Genomic DNA, 21,357 nt, shown 5'->3' on the forward strand with positions numbered 1-21,357 from the left:
GAAGGTTCTGATAAAGCCCTGCCCTATAGGGGGGATGATGGCGTCTCTACCCATGAGAGCTGACAGTGCGTGAGCCTGTGGCCAGGAGTCCTGCTCCTGTGCATGGGGGGCACATACATCAGTGTGCAGGGAACTCTGGTGAAAGAAGCGAGGGAGGGAGGAAAGAAAGAACTCTAAATGTTTAAATGTTCACCAAAAAGGGAACAAATTAGTAAATTGTGGTATGCTCACACAAAAGACTACTATACAGCAGTGAAAAATGAATGAGTTAGAACCACATACATACACACGATGCCATTTATATAAGAGTTTTAATGCAAAACTGCATTGTGTATTGTTATGGATGCAGTGTCGTCACCATGGTAACAGCTGACCTTTGTTGAGTACCTCTCTGTTCCAGGCACCGTGCTGTGGATTAGGTCTTTCAGTTCTCTGGACAACCCTATGAGGGATAAGTACCACTGTTGTCTCTTTTTTCCAAAAGGAGAAAACTGAGGCACAGAGAGGTTAAGTGACTTGCCCAACCACACACAGCAAGCACATAGCAGAACAGGGTCAGACTCACTTGGTTCAGCCTAGTGCCTGGGCTCTAGAGACCACTACCCAGTGGATCATTTACAACTGTCCTCAGAGAACTTGCTCCAGGTGCCTGCTGGGTGCTCAGGGAAAGCTGGAGGAGGGGGTTGCTGAGCAGAGTAATTATGACCCCACTTTGCAGATGGGGAGACAGGACCAGCAGGGCAAAGCTAGTTGCCTGAGGTTGCACAGAGAGTAAATGGCCGGCAACATTGACCGACAACATTGATGAGCGCAGCCCAGCACTTTGCTTGCAGCTGCTCGGGAGATGGGGGCTCCTGTCATCCCTGTTTGCGGAGGAGGAACCTGAGACTCAGCAGAGAAGGGGGTGGGAGCAGGACTGAAGCCCAGCTATACCCTGATGAGCACAGGCTGGGGGGCCCTTGGGGTCCCCCGCCTCCGTGCTGGCTGCTCGTGCTTGGGGCCAGCCAGGGCCAGTGGCCGCAGCTGCCCTCCCAGTTCAAGGAGGGCAGGGGCGACACAAAGCCAGCACATATGGGCTGGTGACATCATGTCTGCAGGGGCCCCCTGGGGTCCAGCCCAGCTGCAGGAGCCTGGCTGGGGGTCCCAGATCCCTGTGGGATGGGTGCCAGGTGGCTTCAGCAAGGTGGGCTGGATTGGGGAGGGCAGTGATGGATTGCTTCCTCCTGAGGGCCCAACACAGCACTGGACAACAGGACACCAAAGAGCACTGGATTCGGAGTCTGCTCAGCCCTGGCATGTTAACGCAGAGGCCTCTGGGCTGCAGCTTCTCCGTGGAAGGGAGGGGTCTTCAAACAAGACCTCACGCCCCCTCTCAGAGCAGGGTGGAGGAGCCGCAGGCACGTGCATTAGAGGAGGGGGAGTTTCTGGTGACCAAGTGCCAGGCCCTGGGCTGAGCCCACGTGGAATCTGTTCATCAGCCCCAGTCACAGGCCCTGTGTGTGTGCCCATTTTACAGATGAGGAAATGGGGGCTCCAAGAGGTGAAGGGGCTTGCTTCACCTGGCTCGGAAGCATTCAAAGTCAGACCCAACCCAGTGGACTCCTAGTCCAGTGCTCTTTATCTGTTACACCAGTTGGAATGGACCCGGCCTTGGCCTGGTGGCTTGGGGAAGTGGAGGCAGGGCAGGGGGAGGAGTGAAGGCTGGGTGGTGGACACTGCCATACTCCAAGCAGGCTTTCTGGAGGAGGCGGCTGGTTCAAGTTGGGTTTTGAGGCCTTTCCAGCAGAGGTGGGGTCGACTGGGGTCTCACCAGTGCCCCTCATTCCCACAGGCGTCACCTCCTCCCATCGGGCTCCCTGCGTCTGGCCCAGGCCCAGGTCAGTGACAGTGGCCTCTATGAATGCACAGCCAGTAACCCTGCGGGATCCGCCATTCAGTACTACCTCCTCGGGGTGCAAGGTAGGACCTGAGCTGGTGGCAAGCTTCACGCACCCCCGCCTCGTTCTTTGGCCTCTCAGTGCCCCTCCCCATCTCCATGCCAGGCTGTCACCTCTTCCTGGTGCTCCAGTGTTTCCTCTGGCAACCCTATTTCCTGTCTTCCTCAAGCACTGTCTCTCCTCCTCCTCACCCCTCTTCTCTCCCTCTCCCATACCCCTTGGTTGGGCCTGAGATGCTGTTCAGAGGCCCCTGGAGAACAGAGGGCAGGGCCCAGTGTCCGTGGGGACTTGGAGGTTGGGAGGGGGGTTTCTGGTCTCACCTTAGTGCGGGCCTAGGAGTGGGTGTTCACCTAGGTGTCCAGGTCTCATTCACAGAAGCAGCCATTGGAGTCACTCTGCCAAAGAGGTGGGGGGCTAGTCTCCACCAGCCCCAAGGAATCGCCTAAGACAGGGGTCAGCCGACCACCGCCCTCAGCCACCTCTGGCCTACCCGCCGTTTTTATATGGCCCATGAGTGGAGAATGATGTCTTCATTTTTAAATGTTTGGGGAAGAAAAGACAAATAATATTTTGTGACATGTGAAAATTACATGAAATTCAAGTTTCAGCGTCCATAAATACAAGTTTTATTGGAGTGCCACCACACATGTTCGGTTACGTATCGTCTGTGGCTGCCGTGATGGCAGAGTTGAGTAGCTGAGACAGAGACCATCTGGCGTGCAAAGCCTGAAATATTTACTATCTGGCCCTTTACACAAAAAGCTGACCCCTGATCTAAGCTCACTCCCCATTTTACAGAGAAGGTTCAGAGATGGGGAGGTTCAAAGCTTTGCTGTGGGTTTGCATAAGTGTATGGGAGAAGCGGAAGCAGGGCGGCGGGGTGATGAGCAGGGCCTGAGTTGGCAGAGCTGGATTTGAATGCTGACTCTACCACCGACTGGCTGTGTGACCTTAGGCCAGCTGCTTGGCGTCTCTGAGCCTTGGTTTCCTCTTCTGTAAAGTGGGGGCAATAATGCCTATCCCATAGCTGTCAGAAGGGGTATCAATGGCATCAGGCACTCAGTACAGTGGAAACTGTTCTCATTTTCAGCAAGAGTTGGTGGCGGAGTGGTGGGGAGGGCATAAACACCCTTGTGGTCTTGGACAGTGAGGCTCGGGGCTTGGGGTGGGGGAGCCGACCTCTGTCCAGGGGCCAAGTTCCCATGGGGAGGAAAAGGGCCAGCTTCCTCCCAGGGCCTGGGACACTTGTCCTTGTCTCCAAGAATTCTTCCGGACTCCCTCAGTCTGGCCCCACAGGAAGCCACCTGGACTCCTGGTCACACAGACCCAGACTTGGGGCTGGTCCAGCTCCTATCAGCTGACGGAGTGGATGACTCTGGTCAAGTGACAACCTTTCTGAGCCTCAGTTTCTTTATCTGCAAAATGGGCATGGCACCACCCACCCCATAGGAAGGACCAAATGAGATGCACGATGGGAAAGTGACTAGAAAATACAAATGTGGAAGAAACAAAACCCACTTTCCTCCCACCCCAGGGAAGGGAAAGAGTGAGTCTAGCCGCAACATTTTTGGCACCACTGCGGGCCAGGCTCCGTGCTGGTGGCTCTAGTGCTACATCTCCCTTCATCCGGGGGCGGCTTTGTGAGGGGAGGAAACTGAGGCTCCAGCGAGGGGCAGGGCTGGGATTTGAACCTCCGCCTCTGTGCATGCTGCCCCCCATGCTGAGTCAGTCTGGCCACCTTCTGGGCCTCAGTGTCCCCATCCATCACTGAGCTGGGTAGTTCCTAGCTGGTGGTTCTCAAATGGTATATGCGGGCTGGGGCTGGGACTGGGGCTGAGCATGGAGGAGCGACTCTTTGATGAGAGCCTGTGTGTTCACGCAAAAGGCTGATATTACTTACTCGGGGGATTCACATGGGGGGCCCCACTGTCGTTTTCTGACGAAACGAGGAGACTTGGATCTCTCCCAGGACAACTTCTGCCTGTTGGTGACATCCAGGGGCGAGGGGAGCCCTGTGGCAGGCCGGGCCTTCTCCACGGGTCTGGGCTCTGGGACCCGCACCCGGGCCCTCTGCCTTGACAGCCCTCCCCACGGCCCTGTCAGTGCCCCCCCAGGTGCAGCCGGGCCCGCGGGTCCTGAAAGTGCTGGTGGGAGATGCTCTGGACCTGAACTGTGTGGCTGAGGGCACCCCGGAGCCCCGGCTGACCTGGGCCAAGGATGGGGTGGCCCTGAAGGGCGGGGGGCCCGAGGGCTCTGTCCACTTCACAGCCATCCAAACCGCTGACGCTGGGACGTACCGCTGTGAGGCCTCCAGCAGCGCCGGGGTGGACGCCTGGGAGCTGGAGCTCAGGGTGCTGGGTGAGTCCCCCTTGCCGCCCACCCCCCGAGCTCCCCACAATAGCAGCCTGGGCTTCTGAGCTGCTGGATGCCTTCCCTCCTCCCAGCCCCCAGCCCGAGGCTGGGGGCCGCCTGGTGTCGGGCAGCTTTCACCAGCCCCTGGGGGACTCCGTCCTTGGGGTGGGCTGCAGGCACTGGGGCCCAAGTCCAGCTTCTCCCACTTTCCAGCTGGACAACCGTAGACCAGTCATTTACACTCTCTGACCCTACAAATTGTGTCCAGTAATATGTAAGGGGTCAGTGAAAGCGTGTGTGTAAAGTGCCTGGTGCACAGGAAGATCTGGATCTGCGGTGCTAGCGTTGTCACCGTTACGAATTTGAACTGCATGAGGGGAGTGCAGGGAAGGATGACGCCCAAGCTCAGCCCCTCAGCCCGTGGGGGTTGTGCGTGGCCCTGGTGGCTGCTCCGTGGGCCACTATGCGGGAGGTGAGCCGGCGCAGCTGGCGTTCTGGAGGGGAATGCCCTGTCCACCGGCCCTGGTCTTCTGGGGGGAGCCTCAAGCTTGGGGCTCGGGAATGTGAGTGTGACCGCATCACCTCCCACCAGAGCCGCCGCACTGGGGGGCCGATAAGACCAGCGGGCTGCTGGAGAGAGTAGCAGGAGAGAACGCCAGCCTGCCGTGTCCTGCCAGAGGTGAGGCTGGGCCCCGGACAGGCTGGGTGGGGCAGGAGACCCACCCTCATTCAGGCACCCTGGGTCACACCCTGGGGGCAGTGCGCCCGGGTATGGAGGGTTACGGGTTCCTCACTCCTACCAGGGCCTCGCCAGGTACTTCCCATCAGTAATCCTGTAGGATGGGGATTACTATTAGCTGTTTTTTTGTTTGTTTGTTTTGTTTTTTTAAAATCAGGGGCAATCTAGGCCTGGAGCGGTTAAGCAGCTTGCCCAAGGTCACACAGGCAGAAGGTGACTCACAAAGAGTGACTTGCCTTGACCTCAGCCCTGAGTGCCCGTTAAGCCCTTGGCCCCTCTGTGCCTGGAGAGGGGGCAGAGGAAGGCCCACGTATCCTAGGATCAATGCCTGGTGGCCCCTGCCTGTCCCCAAACCCCAGACTTTCTCACAGAAGATGATTCACGTGGTCCTGGGCAAACCAGCCCTTTGGGGCTACAGCACAGTGTGGGGCCGAGATAGCCACCCCTAGGTCAACTGCCCAGCACTGAACCCTGCTTCAGTCCTCCCAGGCTGTGTACCTCGGGGTGGTTCCCACCTCCTTTCTGAGCCTCAGTTTTCTCAGCTGTACAGTGGGGTCACACCCATCCCTCCACACAGGGCTGCTGTGAAGGCCCAGTGGACAACAGGAGTTTAAGTTCCCAGCATCATACCTGGCACATAGTAGGGGCTCGGCAAAGTGTGTTAACTGGACGGATGATTCTGCCTTTCTGTACAACCTCCCGGCGGATCCCGCTGCCTGCCCGGGTGGGGCCCTCCTATGACTGGTGTGAGGATGTGCTGTCCCTCCCTCCCACCACCGCCACCGCATGGATGGCGCTTTCTAGAAGGGCAGGTGTCTGGGTGTCTGAGGGGCAAGTGGCCACTGACAGGAGTCAGGAGAGCTGGCACTTCCTCACGCCACGGGGCCCAGGGAAGTCCGTAGAACAGACAGAGGGAGAGGCAGGTGGGAGGCAGGCACTGAGGCGGGACCCCTGGGAGCCAGGTGGGCTCCCTTATGCAGAGCTGCCCACCTGGATTGGCCGTTGTCCCGCCTTTGACCAGTGCGCCACCTTGTGCCAGTCCCTGGTAACAGCAAGCAAGGCACTCGGGAGATGGGAGGTGAGAGATAGGAGGTGGGAGGTGGGAGGTGGGATTAAGTAGCCTAGAGATCCCAGAGCTCTGGTGGCCACAGGCCCTCCCTTCCCCTCACGGCCACCGTGTAGCATCCCTAGCACTTAGGGTGGAGCAGTCCGTATGGTGGGTGGGGCAGGGGCCCTCCTGAACTGAGACCACACCCAGGATGCCTTGGATGTGCTGCATCTTAATCTTGCCCCGCCCACAATGGGGTGGCCCACTCCTTCCTCCTACCGCCTTTTCCCCTCTGCGGCTGACAGAGAAAAGAGCAAGTGAGGCAAAGAGAGAGTGTGTTTACAAAGAGCACCTTGCTGCCAGGGGAGACGGCAGACAGAGGAGGGTGTCGTTAATGATCATTGGTGTCAGCAGTGATTGTGAGTCCCGCTGACTAGTGGTGGCAGTGGGCGTCGATGGGGTGATGGAGGAGCTGCAGGCTCCCCTCCTGCTCGGTGCCAGTGAAGGTAGGAAGGCAGGTGTGGGCTGAGCGGGCGGAGCCATGGGTGAGGGCGGCCCTTGTCCTGAGGTCACTCAGCAAGTCTGCAGAGCTGGGGCTCCCGGGACCTTGAGCCCTGCTGTGACCAGTGGGTGCTGTGCCTCACGGGCATGTGTGCCACTTGGAAGGCTGGGTCATTTCTTCAGCACCGATCTAAGGACCTACTGTGTACCCAGGCCCAGTGGGGCAGCTGTTCATTGTGTACCCACTGTGTGCTAGGCCAGATGAGCTGACGGTCTGGTAGCAGGGCCAGATGCTGGACAGTCTGACGTGAGGAGTGTCGGAGAATGGGCTCCAGGAGGACTGTGGTGCTCACGGTGGGGCCGGGCATCTGTCGTCAGTGGTGTCAGGCCTCATGTCTAAGCGTTGCTCCAATGGGACAGTATGGGTGCTGAGCACGGCAGGCTTGTTCATTCCTGTAGCACCTACTGTGTGCCAGGCGCTGGGCTTGTGGCTGGGCGTGCAGCAGGGAGCAGAGCAAAAACCCTGCCCTTGTTGGGGAACTAGACAATAGACCAAAAAAAAAAAAAAACCCATAAAGAAGTATATCTTACATACGTTAGAAAGTTGGAGGTGATGGGTAAAAAAAAGAAAGCTGAGGGTGGGCGAGGGGATTGGGAGTGCTGGTGGGGGTACAATTCCAGATGAGATGGGGCCCCTGAGAAGGGAACCAGAAAAGTCTGTGGCCTCCGTGCCTGTTACCCACCCCGGGCGCTGGGAGGCCATGGATATGCAGTGCTGGGTGGGAAGGCGGCGGGGGTGTGGGCACCTGCCGCTCTGAGGGCCACTCCTCCAGCCTGGGGGGCAAGGAGGTGCCTGGGACCCCCTCCCCACCGCAGGGTCAGACATTTGCACAAGGAGTAGGGCAGTGTGGGTGTGGAGAGGGAAGCGGACAAGGTGTTCGTGCTGATGACTCTGTGCCCCACCAGGGACACCCAAGCCGCAGGTCACGTGGCGGAAGGGCCCGTCCTCAGAGCCCCTGCGTGGCCGGCCGGGTCTGGCGGTGCTGGATGAAGGCTCTCTGTTCCTGGCCTCCGTCTCTCCCACCGACAGCGGAGACTACGAGTGCCAGGCCACCAATGAGGCAGGCTCCGCATCCAGGAGGGCCAAGCTGGTGGTCCTCGGTGAGCAGGGACCCTAGAGCCGGGGACGTCCTGCACACACCTCCCGCTGGTACCTGGGGTGCCTCGGTGTGGCAGTCCCGGCTCCTCGGCCTGAAGGCTCGCTGCAGGGAGGGCTGCAGGTCCCTTCCCGCGGTGCCTGTCCGGGAGGGCCTGAGGGCGTGGGGAGAGTGGCAGGTTGCGTGGGCATCCCCTTCCCCAGAGAGACCCACGGAGACAGTGAAGGAGAACCTGGAACTCCTTAAATGGCCTTTTAAATGGCCTAGTGGTGAATTCATTTTAGAATGAGCTCTGATGGGGTGGGGAGGGGTAGAGCTCAGTGGTAGAGCGTGTGCTTAGCACACATGGGTTCAATCCCCAGTACCTCCATTAAAATAAAGAAAGAAATCTAATTACCTCCCCCACCAAATAAAAAGAATGAGCGCTGATGACAGTGGAGGGTCCCCAAACCCACCTCCCATTAAAGCTGCTGAAACCACCCGAGGCTCATATTCTGCCCATCCACGGTGCTGTGTTCTGGAGGAGGGGACCGCTTCCCCTTCATGTGGGCTCATGGAAGGGGTGAGAAGCAGTTTTAAGCATTAATGGTTCCTAATCAGGTGGCTTGCCATGGGAAGTTTGTTTCAAAGACTTACCTAGACCCCACATCAGAGATTCCGACTTGGGGAACCCTCCAGATGACCATGACAATAGTTTGGGTGCAGAACCAGCTGGATCTGGGGGCTTCTGCATCTTACAAAGTGGAATGTCAGAGACAGAGAGGGGCACAGTTCCCGGTCACAACCAGGTCCAGGTGCCCTGGCGAGGCTGCTGAGGCCATTCCTGGGGCCACAGGCTCCTGATGGGCTGATCGGGTGTTGAGGGGGCGGACATCCTGGAACTCAGAATCTGGGGAAGAGCAGCAGTTGGGCTGCCTCGTCCAGACGGGGTCCTGGTAGCTGCAGCTGTCCTGAGGAGGGGGCAGCTTCTCTGCTTCTCCTTGCTTCCAAGTGCCCCCCAGCATTCGGGAGGACGGGCGCCAGGCCAATGTGTCAGGCATGGCTGGGCAGTCCCTGAAGCTGGAGTGTGCTGCAAATGGCTTTCCGGCCCCTGAGATCGTGTGGCTCAAGGATGGGCAGCTGGTGGGTGTCCCCTGGGGTGGATGGGTTGTGGGTGGGACTTGGACTGGGTTCAGGCCTTCTGGATGGGTTCTTGCATGTGCCATGTGTGGTGGGGAGATGTGACAGGTGATAGGTGTCTTTGGGGATGCACTGGGGCTCAGGGCCGTGGGGGACTGTGGTCCCACGATGAAGCCCAGGGGGCTGCGTGGTGGAGAGGGCACAACACTATTCTGGGAATCAGAAACCCTGGGTTCCAGTCACCAACCAGCTCTCTGGGCCTCAGTTTCCTCATTGCTGGTGCTGGGGGGTGGCCAGACCCCGCTCACCCCCTCCCCGTGGCCTCTTCTGCCCAGATCCCCAAGGTGGGCAGCCACCGCCTCCTGGACGGGGCCCGGGCCCTCCACTTCCCCAGGATCCAGGAAGGCGATGCGGGCCTCTACTCCTGCCGGGCCGAGAACCAGGCTGGGACTGCCCAGAGGGACTTCGATCTCCTTGTGCTCAGTGAGTGAGGCCTGAGCCCCTACAGCTCCCGAGGGTGCCTGGCCGTGCAGCCGCTACCCTCTTAGGTGGGCTGGGGGGGAGGGGAGACTGCCTGCTGGGAGCCGGAGGCACAGAGGGCCCCATGGCAGACCTGGGCCTGTGGTCACAGAGCCATGGGGACAGACATGAGACAGTAACGTCATTAGCTGAGTAATTACTGTTGTGTTATGTGCTACAAAAGAGTAGCACGGGCCTCTGAGGATGCACAGAGCAGGCGCCTCTCCAACCAGGAGCTTGGGGAGCTTCCCAGGAGGGCCGTGTGGGAGGAGGAGAGGCTCACCAGGCAGGGGACTTTTACATGCAAAAGCCCTGCGGCAGGCTTTGAGCCTTTTCACTCCCCACCCCTTCTCTCCCCAAGTCCCACCTTCCGTGCTTGGAGCTGGGGGCGCCCAGGAGGTGCTGGGCCTGGCTGGTGCAGGGGTGGAGCTGGAGTGCCGGACCTCGGGGGTCCCCACGCCCCAGGTGGAATGGACCAAGGACGGGCAGTGAGTGGTTTCACCCGCCAACAGCGGTAGCGTGGGGGTGGAGCCAGGCTGGGGCCGGATGGAGAGGGGCTCGGGAGGTGGAACTCTGCAGGGTGGGGGCTTGTGCACGAGCCACCCAGGGCCCAGGCAGAGGGCATTGTGAGGCACTCCCGCCTGAGATCACCCAAGTGAGACCCTGCTTTTGCCAGGCAGTGTTTTCTCATCACTCAGCCAGTCTTCCTTTTATTTTAAAAACTTTTTAAAGATATGTTTTATTTTAAGGTATTTAAGGAATTAATATGATATTCACCATCCCAAAGGGCACAATTCAGTGTGTTTATCGCATCCACAGTGCTGCACAGCCATCACTTCTGTCTAGTTTCAGAGCATTTCATCACCCCGAAAGGAGACCCTGTACCCATTACCCTGTACTCCTCTGTTCTTCCCCTCCCCCAGCCCCTGGCAACCACTAATCTGCTTTCTGTCTCTATAGATTTCCCTATATTTCGCATACATTTCATGCAGTCATGCAACATGTGGCCTTCTGTGTCTGGCTTAGCACACAGTTTTCAGGGTTCATTCACATTGTAGCAGGTTTCAGTATTTCATCCCTTTTAATGACTGTATAATATTCCATCATAGGGATCGACCCCATTTTGTTTATCTGTTTTTTTAAATATTTTTTACTGATTTATAATCATTTTACTTTACAATGTTGTGTCAAATTCCAGTGTAGAGCACAATTTTTCAGTTATACATGAACATATATATATTCATTGTCACATTTTTTTCTCTGTGAGCTACCATAAGATCTTGTGTATGTTTCCCTGGGCTATACAGTATAATCTTGTTTATCTATTCTACAATTTTGAAATCCCATCTATCCCTTCCCACCCTCTGCCCCCTTGGCAACCACAAGTTTGTATTCTATGTCTATGAGTCTATTTCTGTTTTGTATTTATGCTTTGTTTTTTTGTTTTTGTTTTTGTTTTTGTTTTTTAGATTCCACATATGAGCGATCTCATATGGTATTTTTCTTTATCCTTCTGGCTTACTTCACTCAGAATGACATTCTCCAGGAGCGTCCATGTTGCTGCAAATGGCGTTATGTTGTTGGTTTTTATGGCTGAATAGTATTCCATTGTATAAATATACCACCTGTTCTGTATCCAGTCATCTGTTGATGGACATTTAGGCTGTTTCCATGTCTTGGCTATTGTAAATAGTGCTGCTATGAACATTGGGGTGCAGGTGTCATCCTGAAGTAGGGTTCCTTCTGGATATAAGCCCAGGAGTGGGATTCCTGGGTCATACAGTAAGTCTATTCCTAGTCTTTTGAGGAATCTCCATACTGTTTTCCACAGTGGCTGCACCAAACTGCATTCCCACCAGCAGTGTAGGAGGGTTCCCCTTCCTCCACAGCCTCTCCAGCATTTGTCATTTGTGGATTTTTGAATGATGGCCATTCTGACTGGTGTGAGGTGATACCTCATTGTAGTTTTGATTTGCATTTCTCTGATAATTAGTGATATTGAGCATTTTTACATGTGCCTATTGATCATTTGCATGTCTTCTTGGAGAATTGCTTGTTTAGGTCTTCTGCTCATTTTTGGATTGGATTGTTTATTTTTTTCTTATTGAGTCATATGCGCTGCTTGTATATTCTGGAGATCAAGCCTTTGTCGGTTTCATTTGCAAAGATCTCCCATTCCATAGGTTGTCTTTTTGTTTTACTTCTGGTTTCCTTTGCTGTGCAGAAGCTTGCAAGTTTCATTAGGTCCCATTTGTTTATTCTTGCTTTTATTTCTTCTAGGAGAAAATTTTTAAGATGTATGTCAGATAATGTTTTGTCTATATTTTCCTCTAAGAGGTTTATTGTATCTTGTTTTATGTTTAAGTCTTTGATCCATTTTGAGTTGATTTTTGTGTATGGTGTAAGGGAGTGTTCTAGCTTCACTGCTTTACATGCTGCTGTCGAGTTTTCCCAACACCATTTGCTGAAGAGACTGTCTTTATTCCATTGTATATTCTTGCCTCCTTTGTCGAAGATGAGTTGACCAAAAGTTTGTGGGTTCATTTCTGGGCTCTCTATTCTGTTCCATTGGTCTATATGTCTGTTTTGGTACCAATACCATGCTGTATGGATGACTGTGGCTCTATAGTATTGTCTGAAGTCTGGGAGAGTTATTCCTCCAGCTTCTTTCTTTTTCTTCAGTAATGCTTTGGCAATTCTAGGTCTTTGATGGTTCCATATAAATTTTATTATGATTTGTTCTAGTTCTGTGAAATGTGTCCTGGGTAATTTGATAGGGGTTGCATTAAATCTGTAGATTGCCTTGGGCAGTGTGACCATTTTAACAATATTGATTCTTCCAATCCAAGAGCATGGGATATCTTTCCATTTTTTAAAGTCTTCTTTAATTTCCCTCATCAATGGTTTATAGTTTTATGTGTATAATTCTTTCACCTCCTTGATTAGATTTATTCCTAGGTATTTTATTAGTTTGGGTGCTATTTTAAAGGGGATTGTTTCTTTACTTTTTTTGTGTGTGTTGATTCATTGTTAGTGTAAAGAAATGCCACTGATTTTTGAACATTAATCTTGAAACCTGCTACCTTGCTGAATTCTTCGATCAGCTCTAGTAGTTTTTGTGTGGACTTTTTAGGGTTTTCTATGTATAGTAACATGTCGTCAGCATATAGTGACACTTTCACCTCTTCTTTTCCAATTTGGATCCCTTTTATTTCTCTCTCTTGCCTGATTGCTGTGGCTAGGACTTCCAAGACTATGTTGAATAGGAGTGGTGATAGTGGGCATCCTTGTCTTGTCCCAGATTTTAGTGGGAAGCTTTTGAGTTTTTCACCGTTGAGTACTATGCTGGCTGTAGGTTTGTCATATATAGCTTTTATTATGTTGAGATATGTCCCCTCTATACCCACTTTGGTGAGAGTTTTTATCATAAATGGGTGTTGAATTTTATCAGATGCTTTTTCTGCATCGATTGAGATGATCATGTGGTTTTTGTCCTTTCTCTTGTTGATGTGATGTATTACACTGATTGATTTGCGTATGTTGAACCACCCTTGTGTCCCTGGGATGAACCCCACTTGGTCATGATGTATAATCTTTTTTATGTATTGTTGGATTCTGTTTGCTAATATTTTGGTGAGGATTTTGGCGTCTATGTTCATCAGTGATATTGGCCTATAATTCTCTTTTTTGGTAGTGTCTTTGCCTGGTTTTCGTATCAGGGTGATGGCTTCATAGAATGAAGAGTTTGAGAAGGACTGGTATGAGTTCTTCTTTGTATGTTTGGTAGAATTCCCCGGTGAAGCCGTCCGGTCCTGGACTTTTATTTGTAGGGAGGTCTTTTATTGCTATTTCGATTTCACTTCTAGTGATCGATTTGTTCAAGTGGTCAGTTTCTTCTAGATTCAGTCTTGGTGGACAGTATATTTCCAGAAACTTGTCCATCTCCCCTGGCTTATCCAGTTTGGTTCATATAGTTTTTCATAATATTCTCATATGATATTCTGTATTTCTATTTTATTTGTTGTAATTTCTCCATTATCCTTTCTTATTTTGCTAATTTGTGCTCTCTTTCTTCTTTGTTAGTTTGGCCAGAAGTTTATCGATTTTACTTACTTTTTCAAAAAACTAGCTTTTGGTTTGATTGATTTTTTCTATGGTCTTTTAAATCTGTATTTTATTTATTTCCTCCCTAATCTTTCTAATTTCCTTCCTTCTGCTGCCTTTTGGGTTTTTTTTGTTCTTCTTTTTCTAGTTCATTCAGCTGGTGGGTTTAATTGTTTATTTGAGATTGTTCTTCTTTTTTGAGGAAGGCCTGTATCGCTATAAACTTCCCTCTTAGCACTGCCTTTGCTGTGTCCCATAGATTTTGTGTGGTTGTGCTTTCATTTTCATATGTCTCAAGGTATTTTTTAATTTCAGCTTTGATTTCCTCATTGACCCATTGGTTTTTTGTTTATCTGTTTATCTGTTGATGGGCACTTGGGCTGTTGGCACATTTAGGTGACTGTGAATCTTTCAGTCTTCCTTTTCTCGAGCAGCAGGCTCCCCTCTGTGCAGCCTGCCCCTACCAGTGTCTCAGCCTTACTGGCAGTCTTCTCCACCATCTTTCCAGACCTGTTCTCCCCGGGGACCCTCACGTCCAGCTCCAGGAGGATGGCCAGGTTCTCAGAATCACCAGCAGTCACCTGGGGGATGAAGGGCGGTACCAGTGCGTGGCCTTCAGCCCAGCAGGCCAGCAGGCCAAGGATTTTCAGCTCAGAATTCACTGTGAGTCCGGCCTGTTCCCAGCCCCCACCACAGGCTGACCACTGCATGGGGAGGGGGTGAGGAGAGAAATGGGGGCCTATGAGGAGTGAGCCCCCAGTCCAGTAAAGCAGGGTTGTATTGGGGGGGGGAGGTGGGTGGATGGGGGGAAAGACAGAGGGAATCTGGCCTGTTTCCCAAATCCCATCCGAGCATCACAAGTTTTACTATTCCTGATTCCACTCAGGATGATTGTTTCTATAAATCAAGTCACTTTTCTTTACACTGAAACACATTTATTTAAAAGGATGTTTAATATCTCACAGGGAAGTAGGAACCAGGGCCGCTTGGCCTTCGGGGGAGAAAGCTGGGGAAACAAATGCGACCAAAGAGGGATGTTGGAAACCCTCAGGCGTGAGCTGCCTGCATGTGGTAGAAAGGGCAGGGTAGAAAGTGCTAGAACGTTTAGGAACACACTGGCACCAAACACACCAAACGCCTTTTCCTTTGTTGTAATTGGGCAGGAAGGAGATTTGGGGAGAGTGTAGCTGCTCTGTTACAAGATGCAGGCCCATGTGCCCTGAGGATTCTCTTACCACTCGTGGTGTGTGACCAGCCCTGTGGGAACCCGTGATCCAGTTCAGTCCCTCATTTTACAGATAGGGAAACTGAACCCCAGAGAGGGAAAGTGACCTATGCTGGTCACACAGCAAGTTAGAGGCAGAGTGGGGTCCAGAGCCTGACCTGGGGCCCCTCCCCCAGCTTCTGCGCCTCTTGCGATGGCCAGGCTTGCTTCCCTTGTCACCCAAGCCGGCCTCTCACATCTGCCCCCAGACCCCACCCCCCGCACCATCCCCTACGCCTTCCCCACCCATGCAGTAGGAGCCTGTGACGTGTGCAGTGCTGGTGGCCCAGGGGCACGTGCATGCAGCCTTTAGGGATGGGACACCAGCAGCCTCGGTGCGGGGCAGGCTCCCTGTGACCGCACCCCTCACCGTTGTCCTCAGCACCTCCCACCATCTGGGGTTCCAACGAGACAAGTGAAGTGGCCGTCATGGAGGGCCACCCCGTGCAGTTCCTCTGTGAGGCCCGAGGCGTCCCCACTCCTGACATCACCTGGTTCAAGGACGAGGACCCCCTGGTCCCCGGTGCTGGGGTCGTCTCCACCAGGGGCGGCCGGCAGCTGCAGCTGGAGAGGGCCCGGGGCTCAGATGCGGGCATCTACACCTGCAAGGCCAGCAACCCCGTGGGGGACGTGGAGAAGGCCACCAGGCTGGAGGTTTACGGTGAGCCACCAGGGGCAGCGGTCAGTCAGCCGGGGTGGGTGGTTCGAGGGACTCGGGGCCATGGAGGCCTCCAGCTGTCTCCAAAGGAGGGTGAGGAGAGCGGCCAGGGGCCCAGGATACCGCGATTGAGGAGTTACCCAGGAAGAAGGGTCATTTCAGCTCGTCTGAGCCGCCTCAGACAAGCAAGGAGCAGGCCAGGAACAGGGGGGCCTGTCTCGGGGCCCGGGCAGAGCAAGTCAGGAATCCAGGTCTCCCCTCAGGGCTCTTCATGAATCTGCACTCAGGCCCCCGTGATCATTAATAACCAACTGCTCTCAATCAATCACTTCCTGTGGTCAGCCCTCCCGGGGCTCCTCACAGCAGCAGTTACAGCACCAGGGCCCATGTCTCCCCACTCGTGGGTGAGCCTGGTGGGCTCTGGGGCAGGTTGCCCTGCTAGAGGTGAGGGGACCCAGTTCATACCTAGAGCATCTGACTGTGAATCGTGTGCTGCTACCCTTGGGGCTGGCCTGCCTGGAGGGTCTTGGCTCTCACGACAGGCGAAGAACGCAGAGGAAGGGGTGTGTAGGGGCAGGGATGGGTCCGAGCAGGTGAAGGCTGAGAGGGCAGAATGCAGGCTGGTGGGGTCATCATGCCTCTTGTGAAGAGTCATCTCTGGAGCTCTGGTCCCCAAAGATACAAGTTGCAAAGGGCTTGGGTGCTGGAGCCCTGGAGACCCCAAAGGGCAGTTGGGATGTGGGGGCTCTAAGGGCAACCTCTGGAGATGAGCCCAGCTGCCTGCTCAGGGACTCTTATTCGGGAATCTGAAGTCCTCCTGGAAATGGAGTGCAAAATGCATGTGTGTGTTTTCAGCGGGGCTTGTGACCCAAACACGGCTGAGAAGCCCATCCCGTTCCCTCATCTCCCCGTTTCTCCTGCCGTTGGCTCTGTGGGCTCAGCAACTTAGGGGCCCTCCCCAGCGGGGAGAGAGAAGCCCCCCTCTGGATTGCTGGCTGAGTTAGGAGCCCGCATTGGCCGGGTCACCTGGGCCAGAGTCCGCCCACTTCCTCAGGTCAGGGAGGGACCTGTAGGAGCAGAGGCTCAGGTCTGGGGCCCAAGGGGAACCCACCACTTTGAGTTCAGCAGATATCGAGGCCTACTGTGTGCAGATGCTGGAGACACACAGAGACAAGCGTTGTTATGCTCACCAAGAGCTCGTTGGGGTAGCAGGGCATGGAGAAAAGATGCAACAGTGTGTTGGGGGTGGGTACCACCAAGGGGCAGAGAAGGGAGGAAGGGCTTCCAGCCAGGGGTCTGGGAGAGGCTCCCCAGAGGGGATGACATCTGAACAGGGATTTCAGCTAGCGGAGGGAGGAAGGAGGCATTTCACATGGGAGGAGGTCAGAGAGGGGCTTCATCAGGCTGCTGGTCCCTGAGCAGCCCCCGCGCCTCTTTCCTAGTCCCGCCCACCATCGAGGGTGCTGGCGGAGGGCCTCACGTGGTGAAGGCCGTGGCCGGGAGGTCCTTGGCGCTGGAGTGTGTGGCCAGAGGCCGCCCACCCCCCACCATCTCCTGGCACCACGAGGGGCTGCCCGTGGCGGAGAGCAACGGGACGTGGGTGGAGGCGGACGGCGGTGTGCTGATCCTGGAGAGCCTGGGGGGAGCGTCCGGAGGCCTGTACAGCTGTGTGGCCAGCAGCCCCGCGGGGGAGGCCGTGCTGCAGTACTCCGTGGAGGTGCAAGGTGAGCACAGGCCTGTCCCACCCGAGTCCCCCGGGCTGCATGTGGAGGGGATGGAAGGTGGGGGAGAATTGACCAGTGCTCCCTGAGTTGCATGAGACACAAAAGGAGACAGATGAGGACACTGAGACCTGGGCTGGGGGCCCCTTGGGGCTTGGAGGGGGCAGGGCTGGCTCCTGGGATCAAGGGTCCCTGCTCCTGCCCAGGACGCTGTGTCAGGTCAGCCAGGATGAAGGACACAGCTCTGCCTTCTGCGAGACGCTCTGAATCAGTGGGATGGACATTTATGGAGAGCTCCCTGAGGCCCAAAGCTGGGTGGTGGGCGCGGGTTCTGGACGGGTGGGTGGGTCCTTTTCCTGCTGCTTCCACTCCACAGACACTTCTCAGCCACTAACTCTGAGATGAGGCAGGGGACAGGCAGACAGGACTCCTGAGCCCTGGGTCTGGTGGGAAGAGACGCCGAGTAAACAGACCAAGCGTGCGGGGAGGTCGGGGGACCACTCACGCGACCTGGTAGTCCTGGAAGGCCTCCTGGAGGAGGGCCCATTTATGGGGGGACTTGGAGGGTGAGGTGAGGCTGGCCTTGGTCTGGTGGCACTGGGACTGGAATTTTCCCGAACACCCAGTGGTGGCTCCTGCCTGCAGTGCCCCCGCAGCTCCTGGTGGCTGAAGGCTTGGGCCAGGTGACCACCCTCGTGGGACAGCCCCTGGAACTTCCCTGCCAGGCCTCGGGCTCCCCGTTGCCCGCTATCCAGTGCGTATTGGGCGATGGAGGCCAGAACTGGGGGGCTGAGGTGGGAGTAGAGAGCGCATGCTTGTGGGATGGGTGGGGATGGGAGATGCTCTCCTTCCCAGGGGCAAGAAAGAGGCCACGGAGCCAGGGATGTGAGAGCAGGAGAGATGCTGCCAGGCCCCCTGGCTTGTCTTGCCACCCCTGCCTTTCCTGGCCTCAGGCTGACCTGTCTCGCTCCACACACTTTAGGTGGCTTCAGAATGGCCACCCGGCCGAGGAGCTGGCCGGTGTGCAGGTGGCCTCGCAGGGGACCACCCTGCACATCGACCATGTGGAGCTGGACCATGCGGGCCTCTTTGCCTGCCAGGCTACCAATGAAGCGGGCACTGCTGCGGCCGAGGTGGAGCTGTCTGTGCAAGGTGAGGGAGGCCTGGGGTTCTGGGGCAGTGGTAGCTGGAGATGCTGGAGGGTGAAGGCAGAGGTCATGGTCTTCTGTGCTTTTGTCAGGCCTGGGGACGTGGGAAGGTCATGGAGCCAGTCTTCTCTAGGCTGGACTTCCCAGCTTCCCAAAGAGACACAGGAGTGAGAGGGTGGTCTTAGCTGCTCACCACACTTGTCATCTGCCCAGTCCACAGACCCTTAGTCCCCTCCTCAGCTTCCCCCAACCCCACCCCCTGTTCCCTGGCACTTGCTGTACGCTGAGCACACTGAACTTCAACTCTTAAAATACATTGGCTTTCTTAACCTTTATTTAAGCCTGCAAATGCTGTTCCCTCTGCCTCTTCCTCTTTGCCTGCTTAGCTCCTCCCTACCTTTCAGTTCTGTCCTAAAACACCCCTTCCTCCAGGAAGCCCTCCTTAATTCTACCATGGTTATAATCTGCACTGCCCAGCCTCTCATGGCCATAGCTTCCCACCCACTGTATTGGGATTGCTTATTTGGTTGCTCATCTCCATGGCGCAGTTTGGGAGCTCTGAGGGTGGTGCAGAGCTTTCTCTGATGTGTTCCTGTGCCTAGTACAGTGTGGGGCACAGAGTAGATGGTTAATGCCCACACGGATGTCTGGATGGATGATGGTTGGATGATGGATGACGGATGGGAGAATTTTAAAGGGAAAGACTTGCTCTACTGGCTCCCAGTCTGGTGCTCTTGCCCCAAGGCGGGGTGTCTGGTGGGTTGAGTGGGGAGAGGCTAGAGGACAGTTCTGCAAGGTCACTCCCTCACCCCCCAGGCATTGAGGAAGTTTCTGGGTGCCCACTACACCCCTCCTGACCCTCACCAGGCCCTCCCTACTTCTCTCTTCCTCTGCCCAGAGCTCCCATCGGTGGTCATCATTGGGGGTGAGAACATCACAGCCCCTTTCCTGCAGACTGTGACCCTCCAATGTGCAGGGACTGGGGTGCCTACCCCAAGCCTCCGCTGGTGGAAGGATGGGGTGGCCCTGGCGGCCTCGGGGGGGAACCTGCAGGTACATGCAAGGGTCCCAGGGCTGGCGGGCCAACCTGGCACAAGTGGAGGGGATGCTTTTTAGGGGCCCTGTAGAGCCTGACCAGGGCCCTGGCAGCCTGGGGGCAGGACGAACAGAGTCCACTTATCCCGGAAACGCTCACTGGGGTGCTGAGTCTGAGGAAAGAAGGGAGCCCTTAGCCTAGTTGAGGTCCCTGGTGTTTCAGCTGTCAGAGGGAGAAAGTAGGGGAAGGGGTGTATCCCCAAGATCAGAGGGATCCCCTGGAATCTGAATGCATGGCTCAGAGCTCCACCCCCAGAGCCAAGCCTTGCCCACAACTCACTTCTCCTGCCCTGGGGTCAACAGCAGCCTGGCCACTCACCACATCCCAGTGTCGCTCTGACCACCTTCTGGTTCTGGGCCCCTGGCCCCGCCCACATCCCTGGCATACACTTGCCCCTCCTCCTCTCCGCCCTCCTCCCCGCCCAGATTGAGAAGGTGGACCTGAGGGACGAAGGCATCTACACTTGTGTTGCCACTAACCTGGCTGGGGAGAGCAAGAGGGACGTGGCGCTCAAGGTGCTGGGTGAGGACACGGGCGGAGGCAGAGCCTGGGCCCGGGATGGTGGGTGACTGAGGGCTCGCGGGGCTGCCGTGGGGGGTCTGGGAGGGCTTGGGGTTCTAAAATCAATGTCGTGTCCTTAACTTTAGAAGTAGAGGGTCATTTGCTCTGTGGCCCCTTCTGGTTGTTTCCTGCCGGATGGATTGTCAGTAGACGGCCTTGGTCTCACTCGTACTTGCCTTTGCTTGTTCATATGGGGGTTCATTTACGTTGTTGTGTGTCTGAGCAGATCCCCGCTCTCGTCAGTCTTGTCACTCTTCGTGGCTGCCTGGGCTCCACCTCCCTGCTGTGCTGATGTCTGTTCCTGGGGGTCGGGCACCAGGGTCGTCCCTGTCGTACAACTGCCACGCAGGTTGCCTCCCAATGCCTTGCACTTGGGTCAGGAGTGGCGTTTCCTGGTCAGCGGACTTGAGCCGTTTTGGAGACTTGTTGTCCAGCCCCTTTGGGAAGGCCGGGGAGGGGCGTTGGGAGTGGCTGAGATGAGCCACCCAGAGCCTGCACCTCCCAAGCCAGGGCTCTCTTGTCTCCCCAGTGCCCCCCAACATCGAGCCAGGCCCGGTCAACAAAGCAGTGCTGGAAAATTCCTCCGTAACCTTGGAGTGTCTGGCTTCGGGTGTGCCTTCTCCTGGTAAGACCTCTCCTCTGGGCTGAAAGCCGCCTCCGGCCAGCGCCAGTTCCCCATCTAAAGAGGCCCACCAGTGCCAGGGACCGCTCTGGCTGTGCGCCAAACAGGATGAAATTAGCACCCCCACCCCCATGTTCCTCTCTTCCTTCTCACCAGCTGTTCATCCAGTGCCTATTAAGCACCAGTCCCCACCATGGCCCAGAGCTGGTGCCTGAAACAAACCTGCAGGTTGCTGCTAAGTTTGCAGCTTCACAGGGCTGCCCCAGGGCTAGGGTGAGAACCAGGACCTCTGAGTTGCTGTCTGTCTGGGCCTCTGCTCTGGAGAAGCAGTTGAGGAAAGGGCTGGGAGCTGGGGTGGGTGTTGGGCAGACAGAATGAGCCCAGAAAGAGGATCCATTTCCTGTCCCCCATGTGAACCAGGTCTCCCCTGCTTTGTCTGGGGTATTGAGCCCTGGAGGTATTTGCCCTCTCCTAGGGGGGTGACGAGGAACCCTATTCTGGGACGGGTCCTGGCAGGGTATAAGGAAGTGAAGATACAAACGGTCCATCCCTCTGAGGCTGCTGCCTTGGGTGCACCATGTTCTCCTCTAAAACTCTCTCTCGAGAGTGGTCTTCTGGCAGGGGGAGGAGGAGATGGGGTGGGGCTGATTTTGACTCTTCTGGCTCCTGGCTGCCCCAGGCTGCATCCCTCTCTGCCTTGGGTTCCATCTCAGACAACACTGCCCTGTTCTGTCCCTGCCCCACTTCGTGGAGAACGCTGGCTTTCTCTCGTGCCTGAAATAGTGGCACACCATGTGGCCACCCTGGAAGC

At 55.5% G+C, this 21,357-nt stretch overlaps 1 protein-coding gene across 1 annotated transcript in view; it reads left to right on the forward strand.

The window, feature by feature from the left end:
• Positions 1 to 21,357, forward strand: part of HMCN2 (hemicentin 2) — a 134,367-nt gene that overhangs the window by 46,982 nt on the left and 66,028 nt on the right. Inside the window, exons 22-36 of the mRNA XM_072960292.1 lie at positions 1,832 to 1,959; positions 4,041 to 4,295; positions 4,882 to 4,968; positions 7,544 to 7,738; positions 8,726 to 8,856; positions 9,189 to 9,336; positions 9,734 to 9,860; positions 13,985 to 14,139; positions 15,123 to 15,401; positions 16,841 to 17,122; positions 17,765 to 17,873; positions 18,102 to 18,271; positions 19,166 to 19,320; positions 19,789 to 19,885; positions 20,454 to 20,549. Of these exons, the coding sequence (XP_072816393.1) occupies positions 1,832 to 1,959; positions 4,041 to 4,295; positions 4,882 to 4,968; positions 7,544 to 7,738; positions 8,726 to 8,856; positions 9,189 to 9,336; positions 9,734 to 9,860; positions 13,985 to 14,139; positions 15,123 to 15,401; positions 16,841 to 17,122; positions 17,765 to 17,873; positions 18,102 to 18,271; positions 19,166 to 19,320; positions 19,789 to 19,885; positions 20,454 to 20,549 (2,414 nt within the window). The remainder of the gene's footprint in view (positions 1 to 1,831; positions 1,960 to 4,040; positions 4,296 to 4,881; positions 4,969 to 7,543; positions 7,739 to 8,725; positions 8,857 to 9,188; positions 9,337 to 9,733; positions 9,861 to 13,984; positions 14,140 to 15,122; positions 15,402 to 16,840; positions 17,123 to 17,764; positions 17,874 to 18,101; positions 18,272 to 19,165; positions 19,321 to 19,788; positions 19,886 to 20,453; positions 20,550 to 21,357) is intronic.

The sequence above is a fragment of the Vicugna pacos genome, chromosome 4 (assembly GCF_048564905.1).
Source record: "Vicugna pacos chromosome 4, VicPac4, whole genome shotgun sequence".
NCBI classification, from domain to species: Eukaryota; Metazoa; Chordata; class Mammalia; order Artiodactyla; family Camelidae; genus Vicugna; species Vicugna pacos.